This window comes from Coffea eugenioides, chromosome 2 (genome assembly GCF_003713205.1).
Source record: "Coffea eugenioides isolate CCC68of chromosome 2, Ceug_1.0, whole genome shotgun sequence".
Taxonomy (NCBI): domain Eukaryota; kingdom Viridiplantae; phylum Streptophyta; class Magnoliopsida; order Gentianales; family Rubiaceae; genus Coffea; species Coffea eugenioides.
The window spans coordinates 27864920-27884108 of NC_040036.1; the positions used below are offsets into that span (position 1 = coordinate 27864920).

At 37.2% G+C, this 19189-nt stretch overlaps 1 protein-coding gene and 1 non-coding gene across 3 annotated transcripts; one reads left to right on the top strand and one right to left on the bottom strand.

The window, feature by feature from the left end:
- Nucleotides 1–719: 719 nt before the first annotated feature.
- On the bottom strand, nt 720–826 carry LOC113764244. Its single transcript, XR_003467527.1, has one exon. It is a non-coding gene; the product is annotated as a small nucleolar RNA R71 (small nucleolar RNA).
- An 11484-nt stretch (nt 827–12310) lies between these two features.
- LOC113763159 (probable LRR receptor-like serine/threonine-protein kinase At2g16250) lies at nt 12311–18198 on the top strand. 2 transcript variants are annotated; one of them, XM_027306891.1, is made up of 6 exons: nt 12311–12953; nt 13111–13239; nt 13596–13615; nt 16264–16680; nt 17060–17115; nt 17265–17311. In XM_027306891.1, the coding sequence occupies exons 1-5, from the start codon at nt 12337–12339 to the stop codon at nt 17098–17100; spliced, it is 1224 nt and encodes a 407-aa protein (XP_027162692.1). In that variant the 5' UTR covers nt 12311–12336; the 3' UTR covers nt 17101–17115; nt 17265–17311. The 2 variants fall into 2 exon arrangements, with proteins under 2 accessions (XP_027162692.1, XP_027162691.1); XM_027306890.1 differs by lacking the exon at nt 17060–17115 and having other exon boundaries at nt 17265–18198.
- Nucleotides 18199–19189: the final 991 nt, after the last annotated feature.

The following is a 19189-nucleotide window of genomic DNA, read 5'->3' on the forward strand; positions in this document are numbered from 1 at the left end:
ACTACTATACACAGAAAATTCATTTTTCTCGAGTAGGTATTTATTATTGCACAGGCTCGACACCTGTCAATTTTTGGCGCCGTTGCCGGGGACTGGCGTTAATCATTTGTTTCTTTTTAAGTTCATTTTTTTTTCTGGTATTTTTCTAGTTTATGCCTCGCTCTTCTCGTACAGGCGAATTAATTTTCGACCCTGAAGTAGAGAAGACCGCGCGTAGAACGAGGAAAGAAACCAGGCGGCTCAGGGAGGAGCAATACGATATTGCACCTCAGGAACTTGATCCAGAGGTTGAGCCGACAAATTTGTCTGGTGACAATTCAAGTGATTCAGACCAAGAGGAAGTCACTATGGCAAATGCACGAACACTAAGGGAGTTGGCTGCTCCTGATTTAAATCAGCAGCCCTTGTGCATTACTTTTCCACATTTAAATGATGACACTCCCTTTGAACTAAAATCTGGTCTAATTCATCTCTTGCCATCTTTTCATGGTCTACCAGGTGAGGAGCCCTACAAGCACTTGCAAGAGTTCGACGTCGTTTGCAACAGTATGAAGCCTCCGGGAATTACAGAAGAGCAAATAAAGATGAGGGCTTTCCCCTTCTCTTTGAAGGACTCCGCAAAAGACTGGCTCTACTACCTACCGCCTGGTAGTATCACCACGTGGGACCAACTGAAGAAAAAATTCTTGGACAAGTACTTTCCTGCGTCTCGAGCTGCGAGCCTAAGGAAGGAGATATGTGGTATCAAACAACACCCAAGCGAGTCTCTCTATGAGTACTGGGAGAGATTTAAGAAACTGTGCACCAAATGCCCTCAGCATCAGATAAGTGAGCAACTGCTCATTCAATATTTCTATGAGGGGTTGCTTTTCAGGGACAGAAGCATAATCGATGCTGCAAGTGGAGGGGCGTTGGTGAACAAAACCCCTCGAGGAGCATGGGAGTTGATTGAAGGGATGGCTGAGAACTCACAGCAGTTTGGTTCAAGAGAGGACATCCCGACGCGTAGGGTGAATGAGGTGGAAACGTCCTCTATCCAACAGCAGATCTCCGAATTAACATCTTTCGTAAGACAATTAGCTGTGGGGAGTGCTTCACAAGTCAAAGTGTGTGGGGTGTGCACTGCCGTGGGTCATCCTACGGAAATGTGTCCACTGGTTCAAGAAGAAACTACAGAACAGGTGAACATGGCTGGCCACGCGCCCGCGCCAAGAAAGCAGTACGACCCGTACTCAAACACCTACAATCCTGGTTGGAGGGATCACCCCAACCTTAGCTATGGAGGAAATAGGCAGTCTAACTTTGTGCCAAATAGACAGCAAGGGCACCAACAGCAGTATCATCCTCGCCTACCACCACCACCACCCCCTTCAAACTCAAGTCCGTCCATGGAAGAGATGATGAAGCAATTACTTGCTAATCAACAAAAGACGGATTCAGACCTGCAAAGCATGAGAAATCAACTGGGACAGGTGCAATCATTGCAAAATCAAATGAATCAAATGGCTATAACAATCAACCGTTTGGAGTCCCAAGTTCAAGGAAAGTTGCCATCTCAACCTGAGGCGAATCCAAAGAATGTAAGCGCAATGACCTTAAGGAGTGGCAAGGAAGTTCAAGGACCCGAACCGGTGATTCCTAAAGACAAGGACGAGGAACGGATTGAGAAAGAATTGGAAGAGGAGGGCACAGACAACAAAAATGCAAAGGTAACCTCGAACCCAATTCCTACAACTAAAACTAATCCACCTCCCTTTCCTAGCAGGTTAGAGAAACCAAAGAAGCAAGACAAGGAGGAAGATTGGAAGGTGGAGATCAACATACCCCTGCTGGATGCGATTAAACAAGTACCCAGGTACGCAAAATTTTTGAGGGACTTGTGTGCCAACCGCAAGCGGTTGAAGGGGGATGAACGAGTTATAGTTGGGGAGAATGTTTCAGCAATTCTACAAAGGAAACTTCCACCAAAATGCGGAGATCCAGGTATGTTTACTATTCCTTGTAGGATAGGTAATACTTTGATTGGAAAGGCCATGTTAGACCTGGGAGCCTCAATTAATGTCATGCCAAAGTCCATTTATGCTTCCTTAAACTTAGGCCCTTTGAAAGAGACTGGGATAATAATCCAATTAGCTGACAGGACCAATGCATACCCTGACGGGTTGATTGAAGATGTTTTGGTAAAAATTAATGAATTGGTTTTTCCAGCTGATTTTTATGTGCTCGACATGGAGGATGAACACTCCCGTGATCCGTCACCTTTGTTGTTAGGTAGACCCTTTTTGAGCACAGCCCGAACCAAAATTGATGTTAATAAGGGTACTTTGTCTATGGAATTTGATGGTGAGATTGTTCACTTTAACATCTTTGAGACCATGAAATATCCATCCGATTCAAATATTGGCTCTGTTTTCTCGATAAATGTTATTGACCCTGCTATACAGGAGGTTTTTGAAATTGAAGGCAGGGATGAACTAGAGGTCGTCCTGACCAGGCACTTTGAGTCCGAAACAACCTCTAGGGTAGAGTTGAGTGAAGAGCTTAAATGCGTGATTGGATCGTTGCAAACGTTACCAACCACGAAGACAAGGTATGATCTTGCACCGATTTTCATACCCGAACCTCATCAAAGGTTACTTCCATCTGTGGTGCAGGCACCTGTCTTGGAACTAAAACCACTGCCGAAACACCTAAAGTATGTATACTTAGGTGAAGGGGAGACACTTCCAGTGATCATCTCCGCGGGTTTATCAAAGGTTCAAGAAGAGAAACTACTTCGAGTTCTTAGGGAACATAAGCAGGCGATAGGATGGACCATCGCCGACATCAAGGGAATTAGCCCCGCGGTGTGTATGCACCGAATTCGACTCGAGGAGAATGCTAAACCCGTACGGCAAGCTCAACGGAGATTAAATCCTCTCATGATGGAGGTCGTAAAGAAAGAGATTTTAAAACTGCTGGACGTTGGAATTATATTTGCAATATCAGATAGCCCGTGGGTAAGTCCAGTACAGGTGGTCCCGAAGAAGGCAGGGGTGACAGTGGAATCAAACCAAGAGGGTGAGCTCGTACCAATTCGAAAGCCCACCGGATGGCGACAGTGTATCGATTACCGAAAGCTAAATGCCGTCACGAAAAAGGACCATTTCCCCCTCCCTTTCATTGACCAGATGGTGGAGCGATTAGCATGTCGAGCTTACTATTGTTTCTTGGATGGATTTTCAGGTTATTTTCAAATTGCCATCGCACCCGAGGACCAAGAGAAGACTACTTTCACCTGCCCATTTGGAACATTTGCATACCGAAGGATGCCATTTGGATTGTGTAATGCACCTGCTACCTTTCAAAGATGCATGGTAAGTATCTTTTCAGAATATGTTGAGAAGATTATTGAGGTTTTCATGGACGATTTTAGTGTATATGGTGAAAGTTTTGAAAACTGTCTAGATAACCTGAAATTGATCTTAGTAAGGTGTATAGAAACTAATCTCGTGCTTAATTGGGAAAAATGTCATTTTATGGTTGAACACGGGATAGTTTTGGGTCATGTTGTATCATCTACAGGTATTGAGGTTGATAAGGCAAAAATAGATGTTATATCTACTTTACCTTACCCCGCGAGTGTGCGGGAAGTTCGTTCTTTCTTGGGTCACGCAGGTTTCTATAGAAGGTTCATCAAGGATTTCTCGAAAATTGGAGCACCCTTGTTCCAACTTTTGCAAAAAGATGTATCCTTCGAATTTGATGAAACATGTAAGGGGGCATTCAATAAGTTAAAGGAGTTATTGATCACCTCACCTATTATCCAACCCCCTGACTGGAACCTCCCATTCGAGATCATGTGCGACGCCAGTGACTATGCAGTTGGTGCGGTATTGGGTCAAAGAGTAGGAAAAGCAGCTCATGCTATTTACTACGCATCTCGAGCCTTGAACGGAGCTCAATTGAACTATTCAACCACCGAAAAGGAGCTTTTAGCAGTTGTTTTTGCCTTAGAAAAATTTCGGTCTTATTTACTTGGTGCTAAAGTTATTATTTTTTCTGATCATGCAGCTTTGCGGTATCTGTTGACCAAAAAAGAGGCAAAACCGCGATTGATACGGTGGATATTGTTGCTACAGGAGTTCAACCTGGAGATCCGAGATAAGAAAGGGGCGGAGAATCTGGTAGCAGATCACTTGAGTCGAGTACAAGTCGTCGAAGATGACATCCCATTGAGAGAAGCATTCCCCGAGGAGCATTTATTTTCTATTAACTCATCTTTGCCTTGGTATGCAGATATTGTTAATTTTCTAGTCACTGACAAATTTCCTACAGGATGGCCTAAGACAAAGAGAGACAAGTTGAGGAGCGATGCAAAGTTCTACATTTGGGATGATCCTTACCTCTGGAAGCGGGGTGCTGATCAAATCATCCGTAGATGTGTAAGTGAAGTTGAATTTCAATCTATTCTAGCCTATTGTCACTCTTTTGCATGTGGAGGTCACTTTGGACCGAAGAGAACGGCTCGTAAGGTGCTAGAGAGTGGATTCTATTGGCCAACTCTATTCAAGGATGCCTACTCATTTTGTAAGTCATGTGATAAGTGTCAAAGAGTGGGTAATATCTCTCGTAGGGATCAAATGACTCAAACCCCAATGATTTTTGTTGAAATTTTTGACGTTTGGGGCATTGATTTTATGGGTCCTTTTCCTTCGTCCTTTGGTTTTTTGTATATATTGCTTGCTGTAGATTATGTTTCGAAGTGGGTAGAAGCAAAGGCTACCCGCACTAATGATTCCAAAGTGGTTGCAGAATTCGTTAAGTCTAATATTTTTGTTCGCTTTGGGATGCCGCGAGCAATTGTAAGTGATCGGGGTACTCATTTCTGCAACAAAACGATCGCTGCAATTTTTAGGAGATATGGTGTCTTGCACAAAGTCTCTACATCCTACCATCCTCAAACAAATGGTCAGGCGGAAGCATCGAACCGAGAGATCAAATCAATTCTAGAAAAGATGGTCCGACCCGATAGGAAGGATTGGAGTGTGAGACTAGATGATGCACTATGGGCATATAGGACGGCATACAAGACACCCATTGGCATGTCCCCTTACCGATTGGTATTTGGAAAGCCATGTCATCTCCCGGTCGAGTTTGAGCATAGAGCATTTTGGGCGGTCAAACAATGCAACATGGATATCGAGGAAGGCGGAATTCAAAGAAAGTTACAATTACTAGAGTTGGAAGAAATCCGAAATGAAGCATACGAGAATGCAGTGATCTATAAGGAGAAGAATCGGATCTTTCATGACCAACAGATCTCTAGGAAGACATTCGTCTGCGGGCAAAAAGTTTTACTATACCACTCCAAATTGAAACTATTTCCAGGTAAATTACGTTCTCGTTGGATTGGCCCTTTTGTTGTGACTAATGTCTTTCATTATGGTGCAGTAGAGATCCAAAGTTTGAAAACGGAGAAGAAATTTGTGGTGAATGGTCACCGTCTCAAGCCGTATTATGAAGGATTTCCAATTGAACGGGTGGAGATGATGCAACTGGAAGACCCGATTTGCTTAGTTTAAGCAAATTCTGGACTCCGTCTAGCCAAAGACGTTAAAGAAAGGCGCTTTTGGGAGGCAACCCAATTTTTGTTTTGTTAGTTTTTGTTGTTCAATTCGTTAAATATGTGTCTAAAAAAAAAAACTATTTTTTCTTTCCTTCTTATTTTTCTCCTTTCTTTCTCTTTACTTCTTTTCTGTTTCTTTATTCTCCTCTTCTTTCTTTCTTTCTTTCTTGCCAAGCCGCTGTCCCTTTCTTTTTCTTTCTTCTTCGGCTGCGAACCTCACCCCACCGCCGCCCACCCCAGCTCTTCTCGCCGCTGCCTCGGCTCTCCTCGCCAAGGGTGACCACCAGCTCATCTGACCTCCTTCACCCTTGCCATAGCCACCGCCTCCAAGATCCGCCTGAAGCCCCGAAAGCCGCGCACCACCAGATCCAGCTGCCGCAAACTCTTCTCTCTCACAGCCACCACCTTCATCGCACCACTGGCTTCGTATGCACGCGCCTGCCTCAATCTCTTTCTATTATTTTTTTTCATTTTCTTATTTTATTATTGCAGTATGTTTTTATTATTTTTATTACAGTACGTTTTTGAAAATTTTGCGTGTTTGGACTACCTGACATTTCTATTCCTCCTTAGTTGGGTACTTCTGTGTTACTTTGCTTGTTTCTTTTTACTTTGCTTGATTTTTATTTATTTAGTAGATTGACTTGTGGTTAGTCGTGTGATTTACTTATTCCTTATGCGTGCACCGATGATACTAGTTTAGGGTGTTTTGCATATCTTTATTGATTTTACTTCGACACCTGTCAATATTTAGAATTGAATGTCCAATCGTTAATCATTATATATATATATATATATATTTTAGGTCGAATTGTGTTTAATCTGCTGTACTTTGTGTCTAACTGTGGGTAATTTGCTACAGTTGTTTGTTCAATTGGGAGGTGCCTTTAACACTTAAATTTACTTATTGAAGTAGATTGCCTTCAATTGCCTTATATGAGAGCCTTTTGTCTGTTTGCATTTCAATTACTACATTGATTGGGGTGATTTTGAGGTGCATTATTATTACATTTGGATAAGTTTGGAACCACGAGTGTTTATTGATTGCATTTGTTATAAGTGTTGAGATATCTGTATAACTTGTGAGTGAATGAAGTGTGCATTTTGTTCATTGAATTGATTTTTCATTTGTTAGTGCTTTGAATTTCTTGTTTCCATTATTCGTTAGCAACTGTTGTCTATTGTGGTTTGGAGTGCAATTTGGAAAGAATGGTGAAACCACGATCCCGACCCTTTGACCTCCGCTCCGCCTCCTCCAACTACAGGTGCTAATAGCTGGCACCAGCTTCAGGGGAGTTTCGTTATCCTTCTTCTTATTTTTACTGTCTCATTATCACATTGAGGGCAATGTGTGATTTAAGTGTGGGGGGGATTTGGGTTTAGTTTTGATTGGTGTTTCTTTAATTTGCTGCCTTTCTTACTAGTGTTTTGATGAATAAATATGGCAATTCATTCGTTTATTGCTGGTTGTGATTTATCTTATGAATTTTGTTTAAGTGGCAAGTAAAAGTATGTTATCTTGGTGAATACCATGAGTTTTATGACTTGGTGCAATTTGTGGTTAACTTGTTTAAGCAATATAAATATTTTACTAGCAATTGTTGTGTGGATTGGGCAATTGTTGATCTCAGTTCTCCATGTTAGGAGATGACGTGGGCCATGATCTTTAATTATCTGGTTTTCTGGTGCTTTAATTGTGATTAATAAATGACCCTACTCCGCTAGTGTTGTCACCCAGTAACCGGGAGTCTTCACCACAAGTGTCGACTTTCGCGTCAAAAAGTGACTATATATATGAGTAGTTAGTCCTGAAGTTGTGAAGAGTTGAGTAACTGGGCTCTTTCATCTAAAAATGTCAGAGTTCACGTCAAAAGACTTGAATAGCTTGGGACTGAGCATTTATTAAAAAAAAGAAAAAGAAAATAATAAGTAAGCTTATGATCATGTTGGCCTGCCGATCCTTGTTCTTCAATGTTGAGATTTTGATTTTCAGTTGACCCAATTGCTAACTTTTGCTAGTTTAATATTTTGATTTCTTAGACGAGTTAGCTATGAATTGGACGAGTCTATGATTTCAGGAGCTAACCGGGAGAAATATGTCTTGGCACTTAGCCACTAAAACTTGATTTTGGGATAAGCGTAGCTTGGCAGTAAATGAAATGAGAGTTAGCCATTGTTGAGTTTAGTGTTCCCATGCTTGAGGACAAGCATGATTTAAGTGTGGGGGGAATGGATAGGGTGTTAATTGTTAGTAATTTTATTGTTAATTTTCCTCTTTATCCTTGCCAAATATTATTTTAATTGTCAATATATATTTATATTTGGTATTTGGATATAATTTCAGAAAGTGGAGCAGAAAAGTGCTAAAAGGGGACCTTCTTGAGAAGATTTCTCTACGCGTGAAAGCTTCTAAAAGCTTTCCACCATCAGCCCAAATTGTGCAAACCAACGGAATTGCTGATGAAGAATTGAATTGATATGATGAAATCCACTAGCAATAAGAAATCAAAGCGGGGACCACGTAGAAAGTTTGTTCTTATTGTGGGAGATATACTCATTAGCCATAGGTGGACTTTGATGATGAAAGTAGCTTTTCTATTTGCTTCCTACGTAACTAGTTCTCTTATAAAACTAGTGGAGAGGAGAATGAGAAGATAGCTGGAGAAGCTATTAGACTAGTTTTGGAGTTTTCTCTCAAAATAAGCTCCGTAGGAGGATAGAGGAGTTTTTAGTTTTCTCTCCGAGGGATGTTCCAGAGGAGAGAATAGGGAGTTGTTTTGGTTTGTTGAATTCTAGTGTGCAATTTTCTTATTCTCTTCCGAGAGCTTTGTTATTCACTCTCTCAATTATCAAAGAAAGATGATGTCTTTAAATTCAATTGAATTGTGTGAAGATTTTCTTATGAGGCGTGGCTAATTTTCTCATCTAGTCAAGGATCAACGCGAAGACGCAGTCCCAAATATCTGTGAGATCTAATTAATTTTACGTGTTCCTTAATTTGTTAATATTTGCATGTTTTCTATTTTAATTTCCATGGGATTATTTTGTTAATTGGATATCAAGGGCCCGATGTGCAATTTGACTTATTAATCTCTTGTCAAATTAATCAATTAAATCCGTAATTGTTTAGTTGGTTAATATTAGTGACAACTAGTATTTTCACATACTAGGGGGACATGCAATCTGATTTAAATAACCCTCGTAGCGTGTTATTAATTTGGGTTAGGCTTTTCTAGTTTTTAATGCAATTAGGAAATTAATTCCTACGGTCGTACCTAGGAGTATTTCCTGGTTAGGGGTAATCAACGGTCGTACCTTGGTTATTAATAAATTAAGGAAAAGCTGGTCGTTAGAGTTTATCGGCGACTATAACTAGCCTGTTAATAAAATTAAGTGAACCTTTGCATCAATGATCGGATGAATGGACTGTGTCTGCGTAGTTGTATCCTTGGCTAGAATTTATTTATCATTTATTTAATTGCTATTTATAATTGTATTAATTAATTATTTATTTTTGGTTAAATTATTTAATTATTTTTAGTTAAATTGTTTAATTATTTTTAGTTTATTTCTGATAAAAATCCCCCGTGTCCCGAACTTGAAAAGAATCGAATTTTTCCCAGTCCCTGTGGATTCGACCCTACTCACTACTATACACAGAAAAATTCATTTTTCTCGAGTAGGTATTTATTATTGCACAGGCTCGACACCTGTCAGCGTTTGCTCAGAAACAAGTTGACTACCTAGGGCACACTATCACTGATCAGGGGGTTAGTATGGATGACTCCAAGGTCCATAGCATTTCACAATGGCCAGTACCAAGATCTGTCAAGGAACTGAGGGGATTTTTGAGACTCACGGGCTACTATAGGAGGTTCATTAGACAATATGGACTTGTATGCAAGCCACTGACTGAGTTACTTAGAAAGGACAACTTCAAGTGGAACACACAAGCACAGGCTGCGTTTGATCTCTTGAAGAAACTCATGTGCTCAGCTCCTGTTCTTAAGTTGCCAGATTTCAAGAAGGCATTTGTGATAGAGACAGATGCCAGTGGACGGGGCATTGGAGCAGTTCTGATGCAGGAAGGACATCCCATTACCTTCCTGAGCAAGGCATTATCCACAAGGAACCTGGGCCTATCAGTCTATGAAAAAGAGTTGCTTGCTCTGGTGATGGCAGTTACCAAGTGGAGGCACTACTTGGTTGGAAATCACTTCATCATCCGAACTGACCATCAATCATTGAAGTACCTACTGGATCAGAAGCTAAACACTGCCCTTCAGCACAAATGGATGACCAAGCTAATGGGATTGGACTATGAGATACAATACAAGAAGGGTGCTGAGAATCAAGTAGCAGATGCACTATCAAGGAGACCTGATGATGTTCACAACCTTCCACTTAGCTCTTGTCTAGCCATCACTACTGTTAGACCTGGGTGGATTGAAGAACTGCAGAAGAGCTATAAGGCTGACACACAGTGCCAAGATATCATAGCTCAGTTACTGCTGGATCCCACCTCACATCCTGACTACACTTGGGTTGATGGAGTACTTAGACATCAAGGTAAGATTTTTATTGATAGTGCCAATGACACCAGAAACAAGGTCATTAGGATCCTACATGCCTCAGCATTAGGGGGCCATTCTGGTCAGAGAAATTGTTGGCAGAAGGTAAAAAGCCTGTTTTACTGGCCAGGAATGAAGGAAGAAGTAGTGTCATTCATACGGAACTGTGACATATGCCAGAGAAATAAGTCTGAGCATGTTCCCTACCCTGGACTACTGCAACCAATTACCATTCCTAAACAAGCTTGGTCTCACATATCCATGAATTTTATTGAGAAACTGCCAAAATCTCAGGGTTTTGATACTATATTGGTAGTCATTGACAGATTCACCAAGTTTGGCCACTTTATTATGCTCACTCATCCCTTCACAGCCAAGACAGTAGCTCAAGCCTTCCTAGACAACATCTACAGGATGCATGGTCTGCCAGAATCCATCATTACTGACAGAGATAGGATTTTCACTAGTGGGTTCTGGAGGGAGCTGTTCAAGGTGATGGGAACTGAACTGCATTATACTTCATCCTACCATCCCCAATCTGATGGACAAAGCGAACGACTCAACCAGTGTGTGGAAAATTATCTCAGATGCATGACTGGAGAAATGCCTTCCCAGTGGAGCAAGTGGGTGGCAATGGCTGAGTGGTGGTACAACTCTACTTACCATTCCAGTCTTGAAATGACTCCATTCGAGGCCCTGTTTGGATACAAACCAGTACCCCTGTCCCTTGGTCCTTACTTAGAGTCAGTAGTGCCTGCAGCTTCTGACATGATCCAAGAGAGGAACAAAATCGCCAACTGCATCAAGGACAACTTAGTTAAAGCTCAACAGAGAATGAAGTATTTTGTTGATCAACGCAGAACTGAAAGGGAATTTGTTGTGGGCGACTGGGTGTTTCTGAAGTTGCAGCCATACAGACAACAAACTATTGCGGTCAGGAAGTGCCTCAAGTTATCTGCTAAATTTTTTGGTCCCTTCCAAGTAGAAGAGAAGATTGGATCTGTAGCCTATAAACTAAAGCTACTTGCAGGCACTAAACTGCACCCTGTGTTCCATGTGTCCTTGCTCAAAAGGAAGTTGGGGCCATTGCAGAATAGCTCCACCAAACTTCCAGAGTTCGACACTCAGGATCAATGTCCTCTACAACCAAAAATCATACTGAAGAGGAGGGCCATTATGCGGGGAGACCAACCTGTTATACAATTGTTGATCAAATGGGATCAACTGGATTATGAGGAAGCATCATGGGAGGACAAGTCCTTTATTGAACACCAGTTTCCCATGTTTCAGACTTGAGGACAAGTCTGTTCTTAAGAGGCGGGAATTGTCAGGATATGAATTTGTTGAATTGAGGTCTAATTGGGCATAATTCAATTAGAGGTCAAAACGATGTCGTTTGGGTTAGTAGTTAGTTAAGTCAGTTACTTAGCAATTGCAGGTTGTTAAGTTGTTATAAATAGGGGCCCACGCATGTAGAGATACAGACTTTTGAGTAATAACTTGTATCTCATTTCCTTCTTCTAATTCTGTTCTTCCTTTTCTCATTCTCTCTGATTCTCTCTCTCTTCAACCTTCTCAGTTCATTTTCCAATTTCAATTCCAAACCGTAATTCCGATATAAGCAATTGCACTTAAGTTCCTGACACTCGACCCCTACCGATACGATACCGTGACGAAACGATACCGAAATACTTGACTCGCCGAAAAATCGGCCGAGTCATCACCGCGACGGATTGACCCGGCCGAGTCACTCCGAGTTATCCCAAATCAAGACGAGAAATCAGCCGAATCATACCGCGACGGATTGACTTGGCCGTTTCTTTTGCTATTTTTTAATTATTTTTATTTAGCATACTTTTTATATTATTAACAATTTTTAGAATATTAAATACTTTAAAGTTTACGTCTCACCGAGACCGCGATCGATATGCCGAGACCGATATGGAACGTTCCAGGCCGCAACCGCGACTGCGACCGCGACCGCGACCGTGACTTTGAACCATGACCAAGACTCCAACAACACTGATCAATTCTTCTTCAATATCCTCTTAATTACACAGCACCATACATATTTTAAGGAATGTGTTGACGCCTAAATCTGAAGATCTTGCACTAACAATTCACCAGTCAACTTAAAGAAGGACTGATCAATCAAAGATGACTGTAGTTTATGACAACTGGGAAAGGCTGGTCACTGCTGTTCTGCGCAGAGAGGAGCTGTGGCTAAGTGGTCTAAGAACACCGAGTGATGTATTTTCACTATCATCTGCATCAGCATCGCCCTCTTTCAATTTCAGCTCAAACCCACGCCAGGTTTCATCTTTAAGTTCTTGGAGCTTATTAGTTGGGGAGTCATTTACATATCATCAAATTCTTAAAGCTACAGATTTCTTGAGTGACTCAAATCTCATCAAGCATGGCCACTCTGGAAAACTCTTTTATGGAGTTTTGGAAGGTGGGACACAAGTAGTAGTTAAGAAAGTTGATCTTTCCTGCGTTGAGAATGAATTATGTTTAATGTCAGAATTGGAAATTTGCGGCATGTTATATCATTCTAGACTGGTCCCTCTTCTGGGGCACTGCTTGGAGAATGGACACGAGAAGTTTCTGGTTTACAGATACACCCCTAACAAGGACCTGGCAAGTTTTATGCGGTATGATAAAATTAAACAACTACCGTCGTTAGATTGGACAGTGAGGTTGAAGATTGCAACTGGAGTTGCAGAGGGTTTATGCTACCTACATGACAAATGTTTTCCACCCCTTGTTCATAGGTATCTTAATACTAGCATGTCAAGACAGCTTCCTAATATTAACCCCTTTCTTTATGTTTTTATTTCTTTTAAAGGCTTTGGGGCATGCAGAATGGGAATTTTAACTGCAGATGTTTTGGTCTTCATGTCTGATGCTGTGCTATTTTGATTCTTATAGGGATATCCAAGCTAGCAGCATACTACTTGATGATGACTTTGAAGTGCGGCTAGGGAGCCTTACTGCGGTCTGCATTGAAGAACAAGTCTACAACCAAAGTAGGATTGCTAGGTTCCTGAGGTTGCCAAAGTAAGCACTTGCATGAGTGTACAAGAGTTTACCATTCTATAACGAGCAATTAGTTGGCTTATAAACAATAATAATTTCATTGAGGAGAACTGCTTATAAATATCTTTGGAATGCCAAAGTTATATTATCAGTTTCGGATATTATGTGAGAAAAATTCTGAATTAAATTATAATTATGAGTTCAGTAAAAACTTCTCTGCAGTGGACTTCTTTTGAAACTCAAGCTTAGTATGACAACAATGTGGTTCTCTTTATGCCTATAAATCAGAATAGGACAAGTTCCATTTTTCATGATGCTAGAACCAGTCCTCCCTTGATTAAGGTATTGTATTGACAATCTTTCTTCCTTTAATGTAGGGGTTCAAAACAAACCACAGGTATGGGACTTGGATTCAAATTTTACTTTACATCCTGTGTCAGTCATCTTCTGCTTTTCATGATGGTGTCTTGATGCTGCGTTCAGAGTCAATTCCTGAATTGTCTGATGGTGGTACCAAGCTGTCATTAGCGATTAGCAATAATACCCAACAGTGCATGTATTATAACATCACCAGGGACTTTGTTTCAATTATTATTTGTTTTGGCTTCCAGATGTTTTTGATTCTGCTTAGGGTGTGTTTGGATCATTGTTTTTGGAGCTGTTTTTGAAAAACTGTTTTTCACATCCCAAATGCTACAGTAAATGTGTATTTCTAAAACAACTCCAAAAACACCATATCCAAACATTATATCAAAAACAACTACATATGTATATTTCAATTATGTATATTATATATATATATATATTATATTAATATAAATTGAAATATACAAATTGAAAATTATATATATCATATATTATATAAATATTTTTATACATTAATATTATACATAATATATTATAATATACATAATATAATAAACATAATATGTAATATTGTATACATAAATGTGTAAATATTTATACATTATATATTATGTACATTATATTATAATATATACATTATTAATGTATAATATTATTATGTACATTATTGTGTATAATAATGTCTAATAATGTTAGGTATAATATATAATAAACATAATATGTAATAATGTAATAATGTATATTATGCATAATATATTATATTATATACATACAATATTATGTATATTATACAAATTGAAAATTATATATTTATATATTTATATATTATATATTATATGAATATTTATATAATGAAATATACAATAAATATTACAAATTGAAATATTATATAAACACCATATTTATAATATTATAATATTTATAATTAATATTAATGTATATTATATATATATTAAATATTTATATATTTATATATTTATTTTTACATATTATAAATATTTTATTTTACTTAAAAAATATTTTTACATATTTATAATATATTTATATGAATATTATATATTATATATAATATATAATATATAATATATATTTTACATTTATATAAATGTACATTAACATACATAATATTAATTTTACATATATACATAATATTAATACATTTGTACATTTATATTAATTATATTAATACATTTATAAATAATATTAATATATATTAATAAAATTATAATTTATACATTTATATAATATTCATTTGTAATTTATACATTTATAATAATATACACTTTTACATTTATAAATATATTTATAATATGTATTATATGTAATATAATACATAAATATATTTTTATATAAATACATAAATATATTTTTTTATAAATATTTATAAATCTATATTTATATAAAAATATATAATTTATAATTTATAATTTATACATTTATGTAATATTCATTTATAATTTATAAATTTACAATAATATACCCTTATACATTTATAAATATATTTATATTATGTGTTATATGTAATATAATACATTTATAATACATTTATATATTTATATATAAATAAATAAATATATTTATTTATAAGTATTTATAAATGTATTATAAATGCATAAATGTATATTTATGTACAAATATAAAAATATAAAAATTATAATTTATACATTTATACATTTATATAATATTCATTTATAATTTATAAATTTACAATAATATACACTTATACATTTATAAATATATTTATATTATGTATTATATATAATACAATAAATTTATCATATATTTTTATATTTTTATATAAATATATTTATTTATAAATGCATAAATGTATATTTATATAAAAATATAAAAATTATAACTTATAATTTATACATTTATATAATATTCATTTATAATTTATACATTTATAAATATATTTATATTATGTATTATATATAATATAATACATTTATATATTTTTTAGCGAATATATAAATATATTTATTTATAAATATTTATAAATGTATTATAAATGCATAAATGTATGTAAAAATAAAATTATATAAATTATAAATTATAAAAATACCCATAATATGTTTTAAAAATATCTCTAAAAATAATCCAAAAAACATCTACAGTAAAAGTTTTTCATATAGTTTTTGAAAAACAATCTCAAAAACAACTAATCCAAACGGACTTGTATTTCAAAAACGAAATGCTACAGTGCTGTTTTTGAAAAACAACCCCAAAAACAGGTAATCCAAACGAAGCCTAAAGTACTTCACATTCTTGCCAATTTGGACTATGACATATTTGGGAAACCATCTGTCTTCACTGTTTATATGTACTAGTTTGATAGACTTATCTGAGGTTACCATCCTTCTATTTCCCCTGTTATCTCTGTGTCCCTGAACTATTTCAAACTGTAGATGTTGTGCTCACCTGTTTCACTAGTTTGTTCTGGGTTTTCCTTTGTTTTGGCAACAAATAGAAATCTCTCATTTTTGAAGAGCAGATTATATGCAATGAAGAAGCATATCAGCATTTCCAATCACCCATAAATAGGAAAGGGAAGTTCATGGAAAGCATTATTCTTCTTTTTCTGGAAGATTAAGAATAGAAGATGTTTTGACATGATAAGTACAACTCAATGCTGATTCTCACAAACATAATTCTCTGCATCTATCTCCTATGCTGCAGGTACATCTACTACAAGTTGTTCTTATGATGTGTATTGCTTTGGAAATGTTTTACTTGAGTTAGTCACTGGCAACCTGGGTGTCAGTGCTGCCAATGGCTCCAGTATGAAGGATTGGATGGAAAACGCCCTAAGCTATGTTGTTTCAAACGATAAGAAACTCATCCTAAACATTGTAGACAATTCCTTAATCATAGATGAGCATCTTTTAATGGAAGTCTGGGCACTTGCTTTTGTTGCCAAGGCTTGTGTCCAACACAAGCCTTCCAAGCGGCCACAAATGCCAGAAATACTTGAGGCTGTAAAACATATTAAATTGACCAGGGTCAGTAATGGACATCTTCAACCTGCTAGTTATCCCAGCAAACTTTTCCCACCTCCTACAATGACAGCACTTCCTGAGGGATCTCGAACAATAGGTAGGTGTATATTGATTTCTGTCAAGCCTGTTCATTTTCTTCTTTTTCCTGTCAAGATATTAGCTTAAGATATTTTCCAATCAGTTGTTCTTTGATGGGGTATATTTTGTTTTTGATTGTTCATATGGTGGCAAATCAATTCTAAACTTTACATACTAGTTCACCCTCCATCCACGGAAAGTCCATATTAAGCCATAGATTCACATGGCAGCTTGCGTAGTACAATTTGGTTGGAAATTTTTTTGGATCAACTGGGAATTTAACCACCTGATTGTAATTGATGAGCAGGTTCAATTGATCTTGTATGATGATTAGTCCATACTTTGTTTAGCTGATGAGTTTTCGAGATATTTCTTCTTTCTAACATCTGTCTAGACAGAATACAAGGAAGCCGATGCCGGAGAAAACCTGGAGTTTTGATATCATAACAAAAACGTATAAGAACGAAAAATCTTTTTCTTTCTTTCTTCTTTTGCCCTTTTTGATTTTGAATATAACAGCACGGAAATAGGAGTATATTGGCATTAGTTCTTTGATTCTATTGACTTATAGAAAAATGGCAACCGCCTATCTTTGTCATGTAGGACGGCTTTCACAGGCAATACAAAATGCCAGATCCTCAGGCAACAGCAGTGCTTCATGGAACTACGTGTTCATGCGAATGAAGAGGTTTATCCACGCAGTGGAATCTTGGCTAACTCTAATTTAAGGATTTTTACATACTTGGAGATTAAGGCTGCTACAAGAAATTTCAAAATTGACACATTTTTGGGAGGAGGTGGGAGGGTATACAAAGGTTTGCTTCATCAGACGTCCACGTACTGTGGCACTGAAGCAGTAATTGCTGTTAAAAAAGTTTATGCTGAGTACATTCCGCAATTTCAACGATGGCCGGTAATTCCACGAAACTTGTAACCAGCCCATCTCTGACAGCCTTCGTTTGGTACCAATTGTTCCTACCTATTTGTAATATGGTTATCGCTTGCTCATAGAGGACTTGAGCTCTATATTCTTTTCTATTCCTGCATGCTGCTCACTCTTGTATTCTCTAAGGTGTGTAGAAATGGCTCAGCTTTCCGTAAAATGTCTTTGCTATGAACCCCTTGTCAAGACCATTAATGGGACAAGTTGTGGAGGTACTAGAAAACATTGAATCTGCCAATTAAAAGCGAAAAGGGCAGGAGATGAACTCCACCCGAGGAAGTGGTCTGCAACCAAGGAATGAAGGATATCCATCCCGTGGTTCCCATCCACTCCATATAAGTGCATAGCGACTGGACTAGCTTTCTCAAAGAGCAGCTCCTTCTAAGAATATATGTTTTTCCTGTACCCTTAGACTATATTCCAATCATTGTTCTCCAATCCCGCCTCGTACAAGTAGTTAAGAGCCCATTTTTCTTGTAGCGATAGAAATCCTACAGAACAAAATTGATATTTTGTGCTGATATTTTGTCAGTCAGCAATTTGTTGTAAAAATCAACCACTCATGTCCTTAGAATTCGTAGAAAAGGTACCTTTTTTCTGGATATTGAGAAGATTTTATTGTATTTTTTGTCATTTGTCAATTTAAGGTTATAGAGATCTGATATATTTTCTGACACAGGGAACTTCGTGTTCACTATCTTCTTCTTTTGGTAAGCTGTACTAAATTCTGTTCTGCTGTAAACCGAGACATATTGGAGCCAGTTTCTTGTTATACTAACTGGGAAAGAGTTTATCAGTGGCGGAGTCAGGACCTAAAGTCATAAGGTTCAACTTTGGACACCACATCGAATATAATCAGAGCAAATTTACAACAAAAAAAAAAAATGCTTATGTTAAACATACTTTCTCCGTTATGTCAATTATATTTTGACATCGAAGTTTCGCTACAATGTTGTGGCAGTTTAAAAACGTCAAAAGATTTTGTTTTTGAATTTATATCAATAACTAATCTTAATAAGATCTAACACCTTTATGAAGCATAAGAATTAAGAATTCTTAATTTATCAAGGGGGGAAATGTAAATAAAAAAAAGGAGACATTCAAAATTTTAGAGGGGTCAATATATAAGTTGATGGAGTTCTCAGACATTTTCTGACCCTATATTTCTTGAGCAGCTGGGCAATAACAAAGGCAAGTTGTTGCTTGCATTTTTTTTTGGGTTTGGGTTAGCCTATAGGAACACTTGACAAGGAGTAGAAAGACTTGAGTAGATGGAAACAATCAAAAGCAAACGTAAACCTGAACCCTTGACGAATCTCTTCCACAATCTCCATCTTAATATCAGACACTTGGTCATCCATCCATTAGCTTTGTACTTGAATGTATGAAAAAATGCGAGGAAAATCCAATGATAAATCGGAGCTACATCCTCAAATATGAGTTTTAATATTATTGCCTGCATCGATACTTTATACTCTTACATGTAAAGGTTGCATGTAGAGGTTTATATAAACACTGTCCAAAGGTTATATGTTATTACAAAATTATTCGAGCAGTTTAAAAATAGATTACCTTAACATTTTTT

Excerpts from the sequence above, each read along its gene's own strand:
- LOC113763159 (XM_027306890.1), top strand. The coding sequence starts at position 12,337 with ATGACTGTAGTTTATGACAACTGGGAAAGGCTGGTCACTGCTGTTCTG. Across the intron at positions 12,954-13,110 it reads TTTCCACCCCTTGTTCATAG|GGATATCCAAGCTAGCAGCA; the intron begins GTATCTTAATAC and ends TGATTCTTATAG. Across the intron at positions 13,616-16,263 it reads GGGTTCAAAACAAACCACAG|GTACATCTACTACAAGTTGT; the intron begins GTATGGGACTTG and ends CCTATGCTGCAG.